Raw genomic sequence first — 21,493 nt, 5'->3', positions numbered from 1 at the left:
AGGACCATTCTGAATACAGTGACACAGAGCCATCCCCTCAGCGCTTGCAGCAGCTTCACTTCTTATTTCTGCCTTTATTTCTATACTTTTGAAACTGTGTGAGGCACAATGTGAGCAGAGAAGTGCCATGAAATGGGAAGCAGTTTCCCTGGCAGAAAAGAGAAAAAGGAAAGAAGACCCTGGTGGTTTCTGGCTGTAATATTTCAAGAAACCTCTGAAGCAAAGTGCTGGCCAAGGGGCCCACAGGGAGGGTAGTGATGGGACCCAGTGATTGCTCACAGAGGATGTGAGCAAGGACAGAAGTTAGCTGAAGCTTTGTTTCCCAGAAGCAGGGAAGAAGAAAGGGAGCATAGCTGAAGGGAACAAGACTGTGTAAAGCCATTTTTAAGATGAGCTCCCCTTGGGATCTGCTAGTGATGCCTATAGCAAGAGTTGTCCCTGATGCCAGCATATAGATATGAGAGGGTCAAGGGCCTGGGGAAAATGTGAAATGATTGGGAAAACATCTCAGCACAAGAGTTACTGGGGTCTGGCAGGTCAGTTAGCAAAATGGACTTCAAAAACTTCCCCAGGCCAGTCCTTCTCCAAATTAGTGTATGCACTAAACATGAGGATGGAGGACAGGACAGCATGTCTGAATGTGCTCAGCCCACACCTCTCTGGCTGTCAGCGTGGTGCTGCTGAGGTTGGAGGGCTGCGGGAAACCTACAGAGGTGTCGTTGCTCTTCCATTTGAAAGCCTTAGAGGATTTGGAGGGGCACAAGTGTGCGTGGATGTCCCCCCCACAAACAGACCCACAGGTTCCCTATAGCATTTTTCAGCGTACTTGATGTGAGCCGGATCTTTCCAAGATAGAAATAAGCCCAGCTAAGTTATTTGCACCAAGGATTTTTTGTTGGTAACCCCTTCTTCATTTTAAAATATATTTAAGTGTTTGGGCTAGTCTGAGAAAGGCTAGCCTCACAAGTGTGAATGTCTGTCTCCCCTCTTGCCTTCATGACTGTTAATGTTGGAGCTTAGAAGCTGCAATTTAAGCGCCAGCATTTGGGACTGTGTGGCTGCTATTAGTACCAATTGTCGTTCATCAGAGGCACTTCTCCAGAATCAGCTCTTTTTTAGAGCTGCAATAAAGCAGATACAAAGACACTAGCTATTTGTCCTGTTTGTATCCTTATAAAATACGCAGAATTGAGGCTGGTTGGCAGTCAACAGCCTTTTCTTGTATTTTTCTTTGAAATTACATTTCCTAATAACCAAGACAGGTTTCTACTAAAAATTAATTGCATAAAGGCAGGGGAGAAAAAGCCAAGGTATGGATTTGGATGTCACAGTGTGTGTTTTTTTGTAGAACCCCACAGCCCGTGCAGCAGCTCTGCCCTGGGACTATGTCCCTGCCATGTGTCCTGATCTAAGGGACGTGTCCCCTTGCATGCCCCACCAAGAGCAGTACATTGATTGTCTAACCCAGCACGCAGAGCTGAGTGCATTAAACAAAAAGAAATAAATAACCAGAGAGGTCAGTTTACAGGGTGAGGGATGCACATTAAAGTCTGAAGTTTTTGTTGGCTTCAGGAGAAGATGAGAGGGCACTTGGCTGAGTTCCCATGGGCTCACTGGGGCAGGACTCAGGGAAGGCGGACAATTAAAGTGAATAAACAGCATCACCTTGTGTAGTCCTTTATGCATAAAAGCCTCCCTGTGCCTGTCTGACCTGGACAGAAAGTTCCTATTTCTAGCCGTGAAGGGATGAGGGCTATTGGGCAGGAAGTGAGTGACATTCCTGGATCCATAAAAGCTGCTGCTGACATGGCCTTGAGCCTTTCTGGCTGCCAGGGCCTCAGGGGATCGGTGGGAGTCCGACTTTTGGAGAGGATGTAACTCCCTAGTGAGCTGATTTTTTCTTAAAGCAGCCATCCCTTCTGAAGGGCAAGGAAATGCTGGGGGCTTTGCTGCCCCACTGAAAGCCCTGGATTTGTTCTGGAGACTGGGGTTGGGAATAAATGCCAGAGGGAGGCTGAGGAAAGCAGTAAGCGCAGCCATACGATCTGGCAGTTGCATTGAACACCTCGTGGCTTCGAATTTCAGATGTTTTCCTCAAAGATGAGTCAAAAAATGGTGTACAGGAGGAAGAAGGAATGCCTTGCTTTCCTGAGTTTCCAGAGAGTGGTCAAGGTATCAAAGGTAGCATAGATCCAGGTTTTAGCTCCCTGCAGAGACTTGAGTCCAGCAAGCCAAGGGGATTCTCTGCCTACCGTGCTCTGGGCTCTTCTGGCTGATGCTCCCTAATGGCTGTGTTTCTAGGTGTTTCCTTGGCAAGGATATAATCACAGGACCAGGATGGGTATTTAACAGTCCCCTCTCCATCTGAGATCCTTAGCCCCCCACTTACATACCCAGTAGTTCTCCCTCCATCTGTCCTGTTGGAGCTGTTCCCCTTTAGAAATCACATTTGTTTAATTCAACATTTATTGAGCCAGAGGTGAGGGGATTCAGCAGTTACTCAGCCTGCCTCTTCAGTCCCCATTCCAAAGTAAATTGAATTTTTCCATACAAACCATGGCAGCTTTTGCATGGAGGGGCTGGAAACCCTTTCTCTCCTTGCTGGACCAGAGCCACTTCTAAATTGGACTTGAAGTGACTGGGGTCTGGATGCAGGGGGTGCACGCACCCTGAGCTCCTCGTTAGCTCAGGAAATGCTTGTTTACCACACTTGAGATTTTTTCATCGGACACGCAACCCTCTGGAGCATCTTTTCAGCTTGTTTTCTTTTCTTCTGAATGTACCAAAACAACCGTTATGAATCCTAGACTGTGATGCTATCTCAAACTACTTTTTAACTTTTCTTTCCATTCAGCAATCCAGTCATTGGCCTGTTGTAGGTTCAGATCTTTAGCATAAAATGTCTTTGATACATCATGATTTACTTTGGAAGTAGTTGAAGTTGAATTGAATGAGTCCATTTTTAATTCTGAATGAGAGTATCCATGCAGGGCCTTAATGCCACTTAACTAATCACTTCAAATGCCCACCTTTAGTTAATTTGGGTTAATTGTCTTCATTGTCCCCGTGCAGACAAGCCCTTAGCTTTTTCTGCGTTACAGAGGTAGCAGTCCTGTTTTCATTAGCATCCTGCTCCATTGCTCTGACAATGCGTACGTGGGTAAGAATGACATCTGTGCACATTTTATGGCCCCGTAACACCAGCAGGAGGGAGCCCTGCTGACACAGAGAATCAGACCAGCCTGTTAGAAGGGCCAGTGTTTGCTTTTAATTTACTTTGTTGACAAGTTATTCTATTTGTGCCCTTATTTCCATGCTCTTGGATATGGGGCTAATTTATTCCACAATTACTGTCAACCTGCACCAGTCAGATAATGAAACGTAAGTGCCAGAAGTCTTCTTTTCTTTTCTTGGATGGAAACCCAAGGCAGGAACTCGAAGGAGGTCCCTCAGGGTGGTGTCATAACGAGATGACAGTCATGCTGCAGTGCTGCCTTTAGGTGTTCGAGATAAGGACCCCACGGTACAGTCGGTTTGCAGTCTGGCGTTAGACAGGGCACATCATAAATAGCAGCACTGTCTCTGCAGAGATTTTATGACAGGTGACTTAAGGAACCTGGGTCTTACCTTAAATCACTCATTTACAATGCAGAGAAATGCCTTGCCAATGCACATACAGACTGAAAGCAGTAGCTTCGCCTCATTGCAACTCCAGTGGCTTTTCAGGATTATCATAACGGGAAGCTGCACTGCTGCAGGTGGGGGCAAACTTCTGGTAGAGAAGAGGTGCAATCACCAAACACTTGTTCAGCGTAGAAAGAGGGTACATACATATGTGGGGTCTCCTTCCTTGCATAGTACACAGCATCTCCTCGGCCACGGAGGCTCTTCTGTGTGCTCAGCTCCACGTGGATGTGAGTCTGCCATCCTTGAAGATGGGGCCCGTAATGTCTGGGACACAGGATATTATTCGTGGCCCCAAGGTGCATCTCTCATTTCAAAAATAATACTTCTGGCAAGCTTTGAGTTCAGACAATAGCTGCGGTATTAGCTTAAATAATTGAAGCTGCACAAGTCCCTTTTGCTGCGAAGGTAGTATCTGCACAACAATGAGTGGTTTGATTGACAAGTTCACAATTATCTTTATTATGTAGATAATTAAACAGTAAATTAGGCAAACAGTTAACACAGAGGGAGAGTGGGAAGATTAAGATCAATCTTAGTGGTAAAGTCTGAACTGGTTTTTAGGAGCATTTACCTTCACGTGCATGTTATGACATGTGGCAGCTCTCGTTGATCATTTTTACAAAAGACATTTATAATGCACTTTACAGATAATTGACAGCTCCTCTTTTGTCTGTGCTTCATGCTAGCTAATGCAAATTGATTTAAATAAAAAATAATTTACATGTTCTTATAAGATTTCATTGAATTTACAAGGGCTGGAGCACACCACATTAATTATTGCTATGCCATTGTGGCAAGCTAGCGAGAAATTAGATATAAAAACTGAGCAAAAACTATATATAATTACCATTAAAATGACTCGGGCATGAAAATTAATCAAATGGATTTGGAAAAACATTATTATTCCTGTCAACAATAGGATGCCAGGTCTTTTGTTAAGAACTTTTATTTTATTTTATTTTTTTACTACCTCACTGAATCAGTACAGTCCACATCTTGGGAAGAGATCTTGTTATTATTTAGGGAAGGAAAAAAGGAATCAGCACAGCAAAGAGCTTCCTGAAATTGTAGTTGCAGCAAAGCTGCTTGTGTCTCCCAGCACGCAGTGTTTGGTGCTCACAACCTCTTCCACAAATGTCATCCAGCCCTTCTAGGAGTTGATCCCCTGTCCATAATAGAGCATTTCCCTTTCTTCCCCTCCTCGATTCTTCTCTCTTTCCATACCTGTGGGCAAAAAGTGTGGGCATCCTGCTGGGACAGTAGCGTCTCACTTTCGATTTACTGTTGCGTGGCTGTATATTCACATCAGAAGCATTATGAAAAGACCATATTTTTGTTCATGTTTTTAAGTAAATTACCGCTAATGATCTTGCACTCTTCTTGTTTCCAGGCAAACCAGTAATGATAGTGACAGAATATATGGAGAATGGCTCTCTGGATACATTTTTAAAGGTAACGTTATTACCAGGGGGATCTTGGTTAAAGTTGGTGCTCTTTGCAGAAGGTTAGCATCAGTGAAGATGTTTGCTGGGTGCTCATCCAGCCGTTACTGCTGTCTGGAGGCTGGAGTAACTTGGTTACCTGTTTGGCCTCTATTTATACAGCTGACGATGGGCATGGTTTGTGCACTGATACAAACAGGTAACAAGAAATAGCAGACTGTTGTGTTCATTCTCAAAAGCAGTCTGCTGCATCAAAATGGTCAATTCATCCTGCAAAACTTGTTGATATTTCAAGAGCACATCCATGCTGCATCATGGCAAAACCCAGACATGTCAAAGCTTTTCAGGAAACTTAAGACCTAGAAAAGGGAGGATAGGGGACGTGGTTGGGACTGTAGTATAGTAACAAAGGGAAAGCCCCTACCCCAGATATTCACACATGGACCTCTGCAGGTAAGATTGAGAAGCAACTTGGCACTGTTCAGTCGGCTGACTCAGAGATAGTCCGCCCTTGGTGTTTTTGTGCACAGAGCTACATGTGTTCACTCCCTGTAGCAATCTCTTCATCAGTCACTATTGGAAATAGCTCTCTCCTTGATCTCCAGTTAAAAGAACTACATTTCCTTAGCTTTGTCTCTAGAGATGCTTATCCAAACAATGCAACTTTGAAAAGCTTCATGGTCAGAGCATGAGAGTAATGAATTATTACTTTCCCCGTTTTTCTTCCCTGGAGACTTGCCTTTGCGTTTTTATTTGTGCACATTCGATGCTGAGGGTGCAGAGGCGTTCAGCCGATCCAGTGTCTCCTTGCTTTTGCAGAAGAACGATGGGCAGTTCACGGTCATTCAGCTGGTCGGGATGCTGCGAGGCATCGCTTCAGGAATGAAATACCTGTCTGACATGGGTTACGTGCACAGGGATCTCGCTGCCAGGAATATCCTAATCAACAGCAACTTAGTCTGCAAGGTGTCCGACTTTGGCCTCTCCAGAGTCCTAGAAGATGACCCTGAAGCAGCATACACTACCAGGGTGAGTTATGGGGATAGTGAACAGAGGAAGAAAAATGTATTCCCTGCCTCATTTTGGTATTCAGGCTTTTTGGCCAGGAGGTTTCTACAAATCTAGAGCCCCTAAACTGTGCATGAGGGTTTGGCCAGGTGTTATCAGCTCATTCTTATCAGATCAGTTTTGCAAATGTCTGCACCTTTATAGTGAGGATGGCCAAAGCAAGCAGAACTTAGGGGAACGTGAGTCAAATAGTGAACTCTGCAAAAGAGTCATACTCCCAGCTGTGTTCTGTCACCTCTGGTGAACACTGAAGGTCAGGAAGAGCAAGAGTTGGGTGCTTTACTTAGGTACCTAAATATGGGTATAAATATAGGTATTAGCCACGGTCTCCTGGATAATTTAACCCATTTAAAACATTGGCAAGCACATAATGCCTTTTGTTTATGAGGCACGTTTTCCCTTCCCATTAAGGGTAATTTTCCCCAGCCTGAGGAAGGGCTGCTCCAGCCTCAGTGCTCTGCCCCTTCTCCTGTGGCAGGATCCATCCCTTCTGGGCATCATCTCACCTGTCCCAGCATGAGGCCACGCAGCCCTGGTGCCACGGAGAGGGGCTGCACAGGACCCATCCCCTCCAGCACAGGCTCTGGAGAAAACCTCTGATAGTCGTGGCAGGTTGGCACACCTCAGTGCTGCCTATTAACACATTTTTCCGAGGGTATTGTGATGGGAGCTCTCTGGGTCACATTCCCACTTCCTGCAGAGCTTTTTGCAATCTGGGAAAGATGTTTCAGCTCTTGGCAGTCGCAGCAGCCCCACAACGGGGCTCGGCACGCGGCTGGACCAGAGCTTCCCTGCAGGCTGGAGGGCTCTCATCCAGCCCCGCTGCGTCTGCAACGTGCTGCTGTGTGCTAATTGGCACTGCTGAGAATCTGGCCCTTCACTTAAGGCATGCACTGATAAGCCTGTGAATAAATAATTATTGGAAGACAGGACTTTTCCTAATTTGCTTTTTAAATGTGTTCCAAATTCTACCTTTTTCTAATAACAAACAGAGAGATTTTGCAATATGTAGCTCAGCACTGAGAGGGAAAGACTTCACAGTAAAATACATTTTGATATAAATCAAGGGAGACAACTCTTTAAACCCAATGAGAAAAATATTTCTTAATCCAAACCCTCCCCCCCACCTTCCTTCTCAGAACTGGTCTGAAGTTTGATTTCTGAAATGGCAGAAAGGGGAAAAGGAACTACCAAAGCACATTTGACAGCTCTCGCTATGCCCGAGTAATAGTACTTAGACAATAAATGGTACAAAAGATAAACCATAGTGATCTGGGGGAGGTGGCACTGTTTTCAGTCCCGCAGCCGAGGCCAAGCTGGTCTTCACGCACAAAAATTTCCATGCCCACTGTGCAGATCTCTCTGCAGGCTTGGGACTGCATTGCAAAAAAAAGAAGGAAAAAAAAAAAGGCATTACTTCCGCAGCAATTTGCATGAAGCTCTCATTAGATCAAAGTCTTCCCTGGCTTCAGAGCTGTCTGTTCCTCCCCCGCTCGCTCTTAGAAATGGAGGAACTGTATTCCCCTACCAACCAGTGCAACATAATTGAGATGTTGATCCTATACATGTCCCGGCATTCAAACAGCATTCAAACAACAAACCTTCAGGACAGCCAATTAGTAGGCAGCCTACAAATGCTTATGGGCTGAGATAATGTGGAAAGGGGCCCCATGCTGTCAAACAGATTTACTTTAAAATTCGATGTCTCTTTCCAGAGAGAAAATAACATCCCTCGGTGCTGTAAGAAGTGCTGTTTTGTCCTCTTTTGCATGTTATCTGCCCTCCTCTGCAATCTATTTATTTTCTTTTCGTTCCAGGGAGGGAAGATCCCCATCCGATGGACGGCACCTGAGGCAATCGCCTTCCGGAAATTCACGTCGGCCAGCGATGTCTGGAGCTACGGCATTGTGATGTGGGAGGTGATGTCCTACGGCGAGAGACCTTACTGGGAAATGACAAACCAAGATGTAAGCACGTGCAAGAGCTGCCGCGTGATGGGACTTCTGAGGGCTCAGTGTTCGTTCTGCAGTCAGAGAGACAGGATGGGGATGGAGGACAGCCGCTGTAAAAATGTCTTTGCTCCCCGCGCCAGGCAAAAGCCATCCTCCCGTTTGATGCTCTGTTTTTGCAGCAGCCCAGAGCAGAGGGAAATGTGTCTGCATGGAGGCAAGCCTGGTTCCCCCAGCAGACTGCTGGAGCTTCACTAATGCTGTTAGAGCTGGAGCCTGTCCCTGCTCTGCTTAATGACAAAGGTCTGCCAGGGGATAGATGCTGATAACTGGCAGCATTTCAATTGTGTGTTCATACCCCTGCTGCCACGTAAAGCAGAAACTCGAGAGAGCTATGGTAAGGGCTTGTTTTGCTGCATAAAAGCTGGGTGATTTGATCGAGTGATAGCAGTCCAGACTGGCAGTGCACAGAGTTGAATCTCGGTCATCTTTGCATTGCTGATCTCAAGAGCAGTTTTGCTCCTTTTCCCCCCCATCCTTTGCTTTCTCTGTTGTGAATGTCTTTGAGTCTCTGTTAGTGCCAGCTCTCATTTGTTTGTATAGCACCCTTCCAGGTGTGTTGCCTTGCTCCTGGGCCCCTGTTCCCCCTCAAGGTCACCCGCTGAAGCACCTCCAAACAGTGGCGTGCCTGGGGACACTGTCACCTTCCTTACACTAGCTCTTTTCCCAACCTACCTAAGGATCTCATGTTCCTACTGCAAGACTTCCTCCTACCCTGAGCTCACTATAAGCATCTGTCTTTATCTGATCCTGAAAACAAAATTAAGCCTGGGATTGCCAGATTTTCTGGGGCCTCCCCTTCCTCTTCACATCTCTGAGAAGTGGGGCATGTGGAATTCTCTCAGGACGCCAGCTAGTGCATGGCGTAGGGGGTCGCTGTGTGGCACACAAGGCCCCCAGAGGAGCTCTGTGATGGGGGAAAAAACGCAGCCACTCTGCATATGGAAAACAGAGCCTTTCCTCATCCCTCCTGCTTCGTCTCTGCAGTCCTGCCACCCCTGGAAGCGCCATTCCTGGCTGGGCAAAGCAAGCACGTACTTGCTCTGCTGTGGGCTGCTTTTGTCCCCAGCACAATGCCTGATGTTTCATCCTTTGTTTTTGAACAGCATCCCTGTCCCCTTGACATTCTGCCATTTTGTTGGCAGCGGAGGCTCTGGCTGAGCCTTCTGTTTCTCCTCTGTTTTGTATGTGAGCCTCTGCCATCAGTGGCTGTGACTACCTGTCACACGCAGGAGCTGCTGTCTCATCCCGACTGCTCGCCTTGAGTCCAGGCAAGGAGACGAGCAGTGCCTTTGAGACGGTCACACCACGTTTCTTGCCAGGGAGATGAGTGTGTTGTTTGGCATGAATGCCCCACCGCTCCTGCACCGCTGAGGCTGTCACATTTGTAGGGAGTTTGGTAAAGCAGCACATATCTGCTCAGGGATTTATCTCAATCAAATACGGAGGCTTTCTTCCATACCCTGGGTGGAGAGCGCAGTGATTTGCAGCCAAGCTTTTTCAGTCGCACCGAGCACTGTAACAACCTTCAGTGCCGATGCACCAGCATGGTACAGATGCTGTTCGTAAATGCCAGGCTGAAATCCTGGCTGGTTCCAGTGAGATAACTCTCTGTGGCCAGGAGGGTCCCTTGTCTGGTTAGTAACACTAAACATCTACACTTTGCAGAACTGTTGGGGAAAAAAAAACAACCAACCAACCAAACAAAAAAACCCAAACCACAGATACCACTTTGTCCATTCTGTGGGGCATAGGGTGAATTTCCCACCTGAGAAGAAGAAGAAGATGGGGGAATGCTTTCTTTACAAGCAGAAAGCAAGGAACTGGTGAGATGTTTGTGATCATCAGTTCCTGATCAGGCTTTGCTTAGGTTCTCTCTCTCCCTATAATACGTGCGTGTGGATGGCGGCAGCCAAGGAAACACAATCCAGTGCTGTGGCAAAGAAATGGTTTTCATGAGATTTGTGCCTTCTTCCTTCATCCTCTAAAGGCCTGTTCTTCTCCTTTCCTCCCCTCCTTGCACTGGCGGAAGAACCAGCAGTGTTAGGTGTGGTGTTGGCTTTTCTGTGGAGGTCTACGGAGCTCTGCTCGCATGAATTTCAGACTCCATTGCACAAGAGTTCCTTGTTGTACAGTTTCTAATTAAAGCACGTTGTCAGCAGCGAGCAAAACGATTCTCACCATATTTCAGCCAGATTACTTTCGCCCCTGTTAAAGGAGGTGCAGTGCCAAATGGCAGGCAGCGTTGTAACTTCGAAAGCTACAAACCATGTTTTGAAGTCGTTCTGGTGTCTAGAAGGCTTTCTAAAAATAAGCTTTGCACCACACGGTAAGGTTTTTATGCAGGAATTGAGAGGATTTTTGTGGCCTGTGTTACACAGGTTGGTAAGTTAAATGATCACAGTGGTTGCTTTTTAGTCTTCAGACCGGTGGTTTTATGAAAACAGGGAGCTAAAAGAGTTACTTTGGTTTACTGGAATAGACTGTCTCGGGTCTTCCCTTTCCAAACATCCCCAGTTCAGTCACTTGGATCCATAAGTGAAGGGTGCTTGTCCAGAGAGGGTAAAAGGGGCACAAAATGTCTCCTTTTATATACAAATTTTTGCTCTTCAAGTCTTAAAAAGCAGTGGCACCAATGAACGAAGTGGCAAATGTGCTTTTTTTTTTGTTGTTTTCTAAGTATTGAGTTTGCTTGCAAGGTTGCTACAGGTCTTTATTTGCTTCATTCTTTTGCTCCTGTTACTGCCAGACCCTGAAGGCACCTTCAGAGAGAGGTAGGGAGTATTTCAGCATCCTAGCCCCTTGCAGTGTTTTGATACCATTTGCATTGTATCACCAGAACGAACGACATCCTGTAAATTGAGTTAACGCTATTGATTGTGATGTTACTGCCAGGAATATAAAGCATGCATAACCCCGTTGCAGATGTAGTTCAGATATTCTGAGCTGGTGCCAGCTGGTCTGCTACCCGTCTTGCTGCTATTTTCTTTATGCTACAGCTGGGGGATGATCCGTTATTGTTATAAATACATATGCAGACACAGCAAATAATGTTCTCGTGGCTGTGCCACACTGAGGCTTTTTATAGGGCGGTTGTAAATTTGGGGCCAGGGACCAGCTGAAAAGTGTGATGTGAGGAATAGACAATGCATATAGCATAGTACGGTGGGCCTGTTTTTTTGATGCTGTGAGCAGTCTGCAGATGAAATCGCTTTGTAGACACAGGTTGGGTAGAGAGCGGTGCAACTGCTCCCCCGACAGATGAAATTTTAGATAGGTCTGTGTCAGAGCGCAGAAGGACTGCAGGTGTTGTGGCCAGACCTTCGGATATGCTCAGCACCCTTTGAGAAGATTACGAAGCCTCACGTAGTTTTTTCTCTGCTACATACATCCTCAGGGGATTCCAGTTTCCCACTGCTGCTGCTCAGCCTGCTCATTCCTGGGACTCCTCCACGTGGCAAAAAGCCATGTGGTGGAGGCTGATTTGAAAGTGATGCACGTGGTCTTGAATTTTGGAGCCTTCTGAAAAGCAATGCCATCCTGATGTGGCTCTGACTGATAGAAAGATCAAGAAAACAACTTACACGCTAACCACAGAGCCGTCTTTTTAAACATGGGATGTTTCCAAATCATGAGACAGTGCCCAGCATGAATGGCATTGGAGGCAGTCCTTGGAGCTGAGCAGCGAAGCGCTGTGGCTTTCCACATAGCGTTCCCCATCTGCAATAGCTGTGTCCGCCTCCATTTGGGCAGCGAGGCTTGGGAGTAGAGGCTGTGAAGATAGGCTGCTAGGACCCTCCTGGCATGGACACAGACCTCTGTGGACCGAAACAAGAGCTGCGTTCTTCTCAAAGTGGTTAAGGGTTCAAAACGGGCACTGCTGGGCTTGGAGCCCTGCTGTAAATCTGTCCAAAACTGGGGAAAACAAGTTGTGTTATTCAGTTCTGCCCTCATTTGTTCATTTGTGCCTTTCAGGAGTGCAGGCGGCACATGTGCATACCACTTGTTTTAAATGTAGAACCATAGATGGGTTGTGCTTGAAATCAGTGCAACAACCCTCCCGTTTTTAATTTACATACTCTTAGGCTGACATTTTAAATTCCTGGCAGAAATGTGGATGCAGTAAGAACAGCTAGACCCAGACAGTTTTGAATGATATATGAGATGGTTGTTCTGCCTCTGCATTGAATCCATCCATCAATTAGCATTCAAAGTCTCTTTTGAAATACAGTCAGACTTTTATTACTGTAATACAAATTTGTGGTCTAGCACATGCCTTTTCATTTAAAAAGAAGCCAACATCTGAATAAACAAAATCACTGCGCTCCAAGATGATGCCAGAAAGCCCCATAGGGTGCTGGTGGTGGACCACAGCAGGCTCTGGGAGTTTCCTGGTGTGACCTACAGACCTCACCCGAGATTTGGACAAGTGCAACCTGAGATCTGACCCACTGGTTGCCTTGAATTTCCAGGCTCATTTTGCAGTGACTGAAAATGAGTTATTCGACCCATTCCATAGAAAAATTGAAAGATAACAGAGTTTACTTGGTTTGCATCTTGTATGCAGAAAGGGGGAAGAATTGGTTGTGTGTGAGCGTATTGCTGGACCCCAGTTGTCTATTCAAACCAATTTGCGTTTGGGAAAAAGGTAAGAGAAGGAAGGAATGCAACCTATCAGCCTTGTGTTTTGTCTCCTGCAGGTGATTAAAGCCGTGGAGGAAGGCTATCGCCTGCCAAGTCCCATGGACTGCCCTGCTGCTCTCTACCAGCTAATGCTCGACTGCTGGCAGAAAGACCGCAACAGCAGGCCCAAGTTTGACGAAATTGTCAGCATGTTGGACAAACTCATCCGTAACCCAAGCAGCTTGAAGACGCTGGTTAATGCATCGAGCAGGTACAAAATCAGGCCAGAACCATTTCTCAGAGCAAGATTCTTGTCTGAATACCCACCCCTGGTGTTGAATTACCACTTATTATTTGGCCTGCGCACATCCGCAGGTGGATGTTCCTCCAGCTTCATTATGTCCAGGGGAGTTTTCCCAAATCAACTTTTTACTGTTTAAATTGGCAGGCAGGTCAGCAATTCAGTTACTTTATAAATGTAGTGCTGCTGCCACAAAGAAAATTACTGTGGCCTGCCTTTCAGAAACTGGAGTTTCAGCACTATTTATAGGTCTATGATAAAGCTACCTGTGCTCTACCCCAAGGTTAGAGAGAGCAGGACTGAGTAGACTACTGAAGTAGATAGTAAACACCTCTCAAATTATCTGCCTGTTGACTTTATCTTTGTAATACCAATGAGAGAGTCTCTGGGGGAAACTTAGGATGTGCAAAGCTCCCAGATGTCCAAGTGCATCCTCCCGCAAGTGTTCGCAAGCACGTTAGTTGCCCCCTCCAGTTCTGACAGTCTTTGAAATTGCGAGAGGATCTCTGTGGTTACCAAAGAGCCACACACAAATGATTTGCTAAAACCACATTAAATGAATCAAGCAGCCGGTGTGCAATTCATTTTGAGTTTCACTAGCTACACAGCTACAAAAGGGGAAGTACAGTCAAGAAATTAAACTGTACTTGGAAAAAAAATAATGAAGATATTCATATTTTTAGTGAGTTTTAGCAGTGGTCTCTCCACCACACTGGAGTCTTGGAGAGGCTTTTGTTTTTTCATCATAAGCACACAAGTATAAGTTCTGAGCCATCTGTGCTGCTAATCACTCAGTCCCTCACAAGGTCATGAAGGAGTGATGTATATAAATCATTGCTGCTTCACTAATGGCAGTGGAGTTCCCCTTATTAACACTGGAAGAGAGAGGCCCATCAGAAAAGCTTATTCTCAGAGGATTTAAAAAAAAAAAAAGACATGTTCCCATGCATGACATGTCATACATTAGAAGAAAAGAAACATGAAATCTTCACAATTTCATTTTTAAATACCAAATAGATCTGATTCCTCAGGCTATTTTACATGCATCATTAACCATATGAAGAAGAAAATGAAGAATGTCTCGTATTAGCAATTAGTTGTAACGTTAGTCCCAGCAAACCTGCAGGAAGAGGTTTATGGCAGTACAGAATGGGATGTTTCTTTTTTATTTTCAGTTCAGAACAGTCATTCTTAAGGCCTGTTAAGTAGTGGTATGTACTGTTGTACCAAACTGTTAGGCAGGAAAAGCTGAAAATAGGGAGTAAACCATCTCCTTGAGCTGCTGAGCACTTTGCTGATGTTTTATTCCACTAACAGGTCCGTGCAATTCCAAACCTCTCCTTTTCAAAGGCGCTGTCGGTATATTCAGGGTGGATGGAGTACCTGAACAGCCAGGCTTTGGGGCTGTGTTTCTATAATCACAGATTGCCATGCCCAGACCACAGTAATTGTGAATGAATCATAATTTCAACATACAGCAGCTGTAAAGGATTTTTTTATATATGAAATGTATTCTTTATGGAAATTCTCATTAATGCAAATAAGGGAGGAACTCACTCTCTACATTACAGTGTGTGCGTATCAGTAGGTACCTCCTGACATTAGTGATGAAATTCCACTTCTCATTATGATTGCTTAGGAGTTTTGAATTCCTCATGTGTATAAAACGTTATGGGAAGCCATTATGCTCTTGGTACTGCAAGTGCTCACATTTTATTGGACCCTTCAGCATTGCTATTAAATAAACAAATAATACTAATGTGATCATAAAATATACGAAGATTCCTGAAGTGCTATAACAATATAATATCCTAGCTCGCCTTCCAGTTGAAAATCTCTCCAGTGTAATTCTCTCAGTCAGAGGCTGACCCAGCAAACACTTTTACCTGTGGGTAATAATCTTTATGCAAGGCTTACGTTAGCTGGATGTTGTGGTTTACAAAACGGGGGAAATCTGCTTTCTCTCCTGGCTGACCTTGGACAAGCCCCTTCGCACTCCACGCATCATTAGTAGAGTGGTGGACCAGCACACAACACGGGTCACTCGTGCCAGGTATTGTAGTGGTGTTTCTGCCACGGCGAAGGGTTGTATCTTGCCCGAATCGCTGCTTCCGTGTGCAGCATAACCGAGCAGGTAGCAGTTGCTGCTGTGAGGTCTGAGCAAGGATATGGGAGCAGGAGTCTCCCTCTGCTTCCAGGGCCGAGCAGGAGCCTCACTGGGAGGCTGACGCGTGGTTGGAGCATTGCTGCTCTCTGCAGGGCTTGGTGGATGCTGCCTGCATCCAAAATCCTGGCCTGACTCTGCAGGAGCAGCCCCTGAAGTGTTAACAACAGCCTGCCATTGACGGCTGCTGCTGGGAAATGTAATCTGGGTTTTGGTTTCCAGGCTCTGGGCTGTCTTAAGTTAATTATGAGCTTTAAAGAAAGAGGAGGAAAACAGGGTAGGAATAGTGAGACCGAAGACCTTGAAGGAAGAGTGCCAGGGAGTGTCTCGTAGAAAAGGAGCCTGCTTGTTTGTGAGAAGTAACGGGGACGGACGCTAATCCTCTCCTCTGCTGAGGCCAACTCTTCTGCTTTCAGTCCCTGAAAAGCAGGCGAAGTTGAAGGTGAAGCGATGTATTTGATACATAGTGAAATCTTGCCTAGCTAACCTGTCATAATCATTTAGTTTTATTCCGCTGACTAAGACGGTTGGGAGATTTTGGAAGCTTTTGCACTGGCCTTTCTGAAAACAGTGGTAAAACTGACAACTTTGGGAAATCCCACATGGGGCTCATAAGAGCATGGTTCCCTCCAACTCATTTCAGTTGTGCTGTACTTCCAGGGTAAAGTCAACAACTTTGTATGAGACAGAAAAATCATTGCTCAGCAGGAGCCTGCTGGGAGGATTTGGGCTTCAGCAATCACTGAAAATGCCACAGAAGAGCCATCTTTACTGTATGAGAACATGAGCAATTGTGTCGTGTTGGGTGGATCATGATGCTGACTCTTTTTGCTTCTCTTGTTTCTCCTTTTGTCTTCAGAGTATCAAATCTGTTGGTAGAACACAGTCCGGTGGGGAGCGGTGCCTACAGGTCAGTGGGTGAGTGGCTGGAAGCCATCAAAATGGGCCGGTACACCGAGATTTTCATGGAGAACGGATACAGTTCGATGGACGCCGTGGCTCAGGTGACCCTAGAGTAAGTAGTTTCCAGATCCTTTTCACCTCGTGTGTTGGAGCTGGGGAGGGAAACAAAGTGTTAAAAAACACTAGTGAGGAGGCTGCAGAAAGGAAACCATTCCCCTTTGTTTGCAGTCAGCAGTTTCTCTTTTAGCATCTGTATTGATGATAACAAGCGCAGGCAGGACTAAAACTTACCGTCGCTACATTGGCAGCCAGTACTTTGGCTCCTTCACTCACAGAAATTAATGCCTGAGTTTGAATAATTGACAAGCTGTCCTCTCAACATAGTAGTGGTTTATTGTTCAAGGTTATTGACAAATGAAAAAAACAAACCTACTAGTAATCTTATAGGAGCTACAGGCCCTGCTGAGGTATACTGGATTAGCTGGTTGCAGAGTAGACCCAGGCTTAGCCAAATGGACAGTCAGGCCCACTAAAGTGTGGAAATACTTTTCAAGGTTACTGTAACAGAAATAAGAGTAGATACAAGCCATTGCCAACAGAAGACCATCGGCAAACCCACAGCTCTAGGGGACAGGCTCCCTGGCTGAGACTCTTCCTTGTGAACGTGCCCTTGGTTTTTGCACGGGTGTATGACTGCAGTTGGGGTGACAGTGCTAAAGCAACTTGGTAAATACCTTGGGGCTGCTGGTTATGCTCCATCTTTCATTGCTTGTCTTGCTTGTGTAATTTTCTGTACTTTCTTCCTGCCTCTTACTAAAACTTGCCCCCAAGCCTGCCTTTGCATCTGGGTTTACTTGAGCTTAGGTTATTGCAGACGTTGAGGCAGAATGGGAAAGGTGTTGCTTCATGCTTGGTGCTTTGGAGGAGGTAATGGCTCCTCCAGCCACGTGCCGAAAGCCAGTGTGCATGCAGAATCAGTGCAGAGGATTTGGAATAAAGCAGAAAAAATCCCAGTGCCCCACAGAACTGCAGTGTTTCTCCTGTCTGCCACAGGGCTTGCTGTGTAGTTCAGCCTTCAGGGTAGGAGATCCTTTGCACATGTTGCAGGTTGGTAAGACCCCCATAGAGGTCAATTTTGCATTAACAGGACAAATCATGCACGGAGGGAGTGCAGGCACATCTCTTCTCCCTCTCAGATTTTATTTGCTACATCCACGTGCCCAATATTTATCCCTTACACTTGTATTCATCCAGCCTAACTTCAGGCACTCACGTGAAACCCCCAAGCTGGGGATGAAGTCCTTTCTAGGAAGTGAGGGTGCTTGGATTTCTACCTAAGAGGTCCGTCCCCAGGGTAGGCAGGAAGGACCTAGCCAGGTGATGGGTGAGGAGAATAGAATGAGGCAGGAAAATGAGAGAAAAGCAAAAGGTTGGAGCATTCTCCTCTTCTGTGCCACCTTAATCTTAGAATCAGAGCAAGTTCTGGTAGGAAATGCAGATTGTCTAAAACACATCACAGGCTTGTTGCTGTTTGGCTGAATTAGCTATATCAAAGAACACGGGTTTCACAAGAAATTCCAGTTTGTTCCTGTTTAGAACTTCGTGCAACTTCAAGAGCTCTAAAAGAAATGCTTAGATCAAAAGTGAATTGCTTTGGTTTGGGTCAGAGAAAATGTTGTGTTCAACCCCAAATTAATGAGCATTTTTGCCACTTGTTTAGCTTTATACAGTCTTAGCATGTCTTCTTAGCACACTGACAAAACTATTTCTAACCTCACCTCTTGGAGTGAGGTACGTTTCCCCCATATCACGCAAAGTGCAGTACATTGTGATATGTAAATACTTAAATGTAAATACTTATCTCTATTTACTCTTTGGTATTTCAGAAATTTCAAAACTTTCTCCCCAGATCTTTCCAGGCTGCCCAAAAAGTACTTCAAAATGTTTTTTCAGATTGCCAGTGAGCCAAGATATCCATTGTCTTTTACAGTTCTAGCCAGAAGGGCGAGTTGTTTTAAGTCCTTCAAATAACATTGTAGCTGCCAGAGATGCTCTGAACCTCACCAGCCACAAACCACATCTAAGAACCCCCTCTGCAGAGTCCCAGGATGGTCTCAGTAGCACAAATGTCATTTTACTCTGGTCCTTTACTGGCCCCAATGGAGATGAGATGTCTGAGCTGCTCAGCTTCAGCTTTCTTCCAGGCTTTTACAGCAGCAGAGCAGGGCAGAAGAACTGATGCTTGAGAGCCTTGGGAGCTTTGGGGGATTTTTTTGAAGCTGAAAGGAGATGTTTCATGAATCCATCTTGCATTTCACTGACTTTCTTCTGTTGAAACTGAAAAAGGCAAGAAGTTGAAATGCTCCAACTTCGCGTACTAGGTGAGGGGCTGTGTGAAGGAGAATTGCAGGAAATAAAATTGGCTATGAAGGTGTATCCCACAGGTAGCTCCACTGGCTGTATTCTGGCTAGTTTAATGCTAGCCTCCAGAAGAAAGGTATCATTGCCTCCCTGTGTAGTGTTCAGCTTGGATTTGTTCATCCTCTCAAGGCTGAGAACAAACCCTGAGACAGCCGGTATGGCCATCGCCAGCTCCTATGATGATACCATAAGGAACGTGCATAAACTGCTGATTTGCCTCCTAAAATGTGCTGGGAGGCTCTTTTCATGTGCAGTGATACCATACTTGTACAAAAAATTCATCACTGCACTGCACAAATCCACCAGATTTCCACCTGGCAAGTTTAGATAAGTTTTCTGAGCTGGTTCCTGCTATTTAGTTATCCAGTATTTGCTAGCAAATAAAATCCCCTCCAGCCACCTTGGACAGAGACACTTAGGCAGGCTTGGGTCTTGACCTGCGCAGTCTGTGCTCCTTTGCATTGCAGTTGTGGCTTTGCAAGAGATCTTGACCCCACTTGGGTCTGTTTTGGGGAAAACTGTGGAAGGTTCATTAAGCCAGCCAGCCAGCCGGATCAAGAAATCTGTGGTCTCGCTCAGACTTAGTGAAGAAGGCAGAAGACCAGACTCTCAGCCACTAAAATAGGAGAAACTGCCATAGATTCCAGGGACTTAAGAGGAAAGGTGTCCCAAACTTAAGACCTGAACTGTGTTCTCTGGATGTAAACTGGCAGATTGCCCTTAAAATAACAGAGTAAGGGACAGAAATGTTTACCTGGCTTCTGTGGGGCACAGTTGAGAGTTGTGTGGGTTCTCCAGAGATGCTACAGGGAAGAAATAAACATTGGAACAAGCAAAGTTCTTTAAAGGTTAATATATTTGGGGTTTTGTTTTTCTGGAGATTTCATTTTTCTCCCCGTAAAAGGAAACAACAAAACATTTTGTACTCTGCAAATGAGAATTCAGGTTAAATGTTCCTTGTCTTTTTTCAATAGAGGCAACTGTTCAATATATTCCAGAGCTGGGACTTGGGGGGATCAGGTGAAAAGAAGATCTGAAAATTTGAAAGTAGCTTTCTTTCCCCAAATGACATCAGTAAAATATTCTTTACAATTTAAGAGGTTGCCTTCAAATACCATCCAAAATGATATTCCCCAAATTCAAACTATGCAGGAGACATGTGGAAATTAGGTGGAGAAGGGAGAACTGGATAATCCCTGCCAGAAAATGCAGAAAAAAAATATGATGAATGTAAAATACTTCTAAAATCTCCTGGAAAAAACCTGCTAGTTCTGTAAGAGAGGGGATGGGTGACACTCTCATGGGACTGGTGGCAGTGGGCACCCAGCTTGTGGCCTCTTTATGGGACCTGGTTGACATAGTACATGTTCAGCGTTTTTTGAAAATCCCCCCCCAACATGCCAAGCAAAATCCCATTTACCCCCTTGCTTCTTTCAAAGTAATGGTTTAATGCGTTTATTCCAGAGAAGAGTAGTGCTAGTGACAAATTTTAGGAGAAAAAATATTAAAAAGCTAAAAACGGTGAATATCGCCCCAAGTCCTGAGCTCTGCCTGCTTAAGCAAAGACCTGAAAATGTATGTGTTCAAACAAAGAGTGATTTCTACATTTAGCTCTAATTCTTGCAAAGGGACGAATCACCTTGTGAAAAGTGGAGCCTCACCCTCCACCCCCTCTTTCCAACTGGATATCAGACTTGAAGGAAACCTTTCCAGTGGACCAGACCTGCTCTTTAAACTTGTGGACCACCTAGTGACTTTGAGTGTGTCTGGAGCTCTTTCAATCCACTGCAAGAATAACTTTACCAGGACAATGCTCAAGAATAGATAGATCCATGACATGAGTTTCAGTCTGACACTAGACTGGACCAATTACTAACAAAATGTGGACTGCATACTTACACCTTTTGAAAGATCTGTACTCACTGAATCTCAGGACACCCTGTTGTTTGTTATTAGATGAAGAGCTCTGAATATTTGTAATAATATGTGCTGTGTTGCTTTGCATTGTATTTTTTTCTTATAAAATAAAATTATTTATTAAAAGTTATGCTGGATGAAGAACGTTTAAGAGTTCACCTGCTCTAGATACTTATTCTTCACCTGAAATCTCAGTCCTGGGATTGTGATATCGCATCTGCTTCTGAACAAACCAATTCTTGAGTCATAGTCAAGTAGAATGGGAATAATGAATAAGAGCAGATGAACTCTTAAAAAAATAAGTCCTAATCTCATGCAAAAGTCCCTAGCAAGTGGATTCCTCTCTCTTTAGCTTCTTCTGAAGGTCTTTGAGGTTCTTCTTTCCCCTCATTCAAACTGACAACTAACTAACTCCGTGAGTAGTGCCAGTCTGCATGGGCCATTGTAGATTTACACCACACGAAGAATGGTGAAAACTACTGGAATGGGAGATGAAATGCAAAACAATTTGTGGTAGGTTGATGGCTTCCAGCCATGGAGATCTTTCAGGAACACGTCCCTTTCTCTTGCATGATTAACGGGGTGGTGAGGAGGTTGTATTTTATGTGGCGATCCAGTCCTAGCCTACACTGTGTTTGACAAACTGGGCCATGGTGTATAAGTAGTTCTGTTTGTAAATAAAATGTTTTAAATATATTTCTTACAACGTGGAGACCATGAATTCAACTCCTGCAAAACGGAGGATATTGCAGTTAAGGGGATACTGTGTTGTCCCTGGCACATTGGAGCCGGGCTTTCATGCAAGGACATGGTAAGAGCACAGCATGCGTACAGCTGTATACAGGCTGTTTGGAATGGGCTGACACCAATTTTCCCCTTTATTCACTTGGCTTTTTGGTTAACTGAAGTCGGTCTCTTAGTACTGCGTTAGCACGTGGTTTGAGTTCCTCTGTTTCCA

General features: G+C 45.1%; 1 protein-coding gene across 17 annotated transcripts in view; it reads left to right on the top strand.

Annotated features, from left to right (window-relative positions):
* The window catches only part of EPHA5 (EPH receptor A5), a 200,058-nt gene that overhangs the window by 172,128 nt on the left and 6,437 nt on the right, over positions 1–21,493 (top strand). For 8 of the 17 annotated variants that reach the window (XM_080589544.1, XM_080589543.1, XM_080589548.1 and 5 more), the window contains 6 exons: positions 5,078–5,139; positions 5,949–6,158; positions 8,015–8,164; positions 12,907–13,100; positions 16,154–16,309; positions 20,230–21,227. In XM_080589544.1, the coding sequence (XP_080445670.1) occupies positions 5,078–5,139; positions 5,949–6,158; positions 8,015–8,164; positions 12,907–13,100; positions 16,154–16,309; positions 20,230–20,446 (989 nt within the window). In that variant the 3' untranslated portion in view covers positions 20,447–21,227. Of the gene's footprint in view, positions 1–5,077; positions 5,140–5,948; positions 6,159–8,014; positions 8,165–12,906; positions 13,101–16,153; positions 16,310–18,187; positions 20,183–20,229; positions 21,228–21,493 lie in introns of those variants that run through there. The other 9 variants (XM_080589545.1, XM_080589538.1, XM_080589550.1 and 6 more) reach the window with 3 other exon arrangements.

This window comes from Anser brachyrhynchus (genome assembly GCF_964034855.1).
Source record: "Anser brachyrhynchus genome assembly, chromosome: 4".
NCBI lineage: Eukaryota > Metazoa > Chordata > Aves > Anseriformes > Anatidae > Anser > Anser brachyrhynchus.
This window is presented reverse-complemented; position numbering and strand designations above follow the sequence as displayed.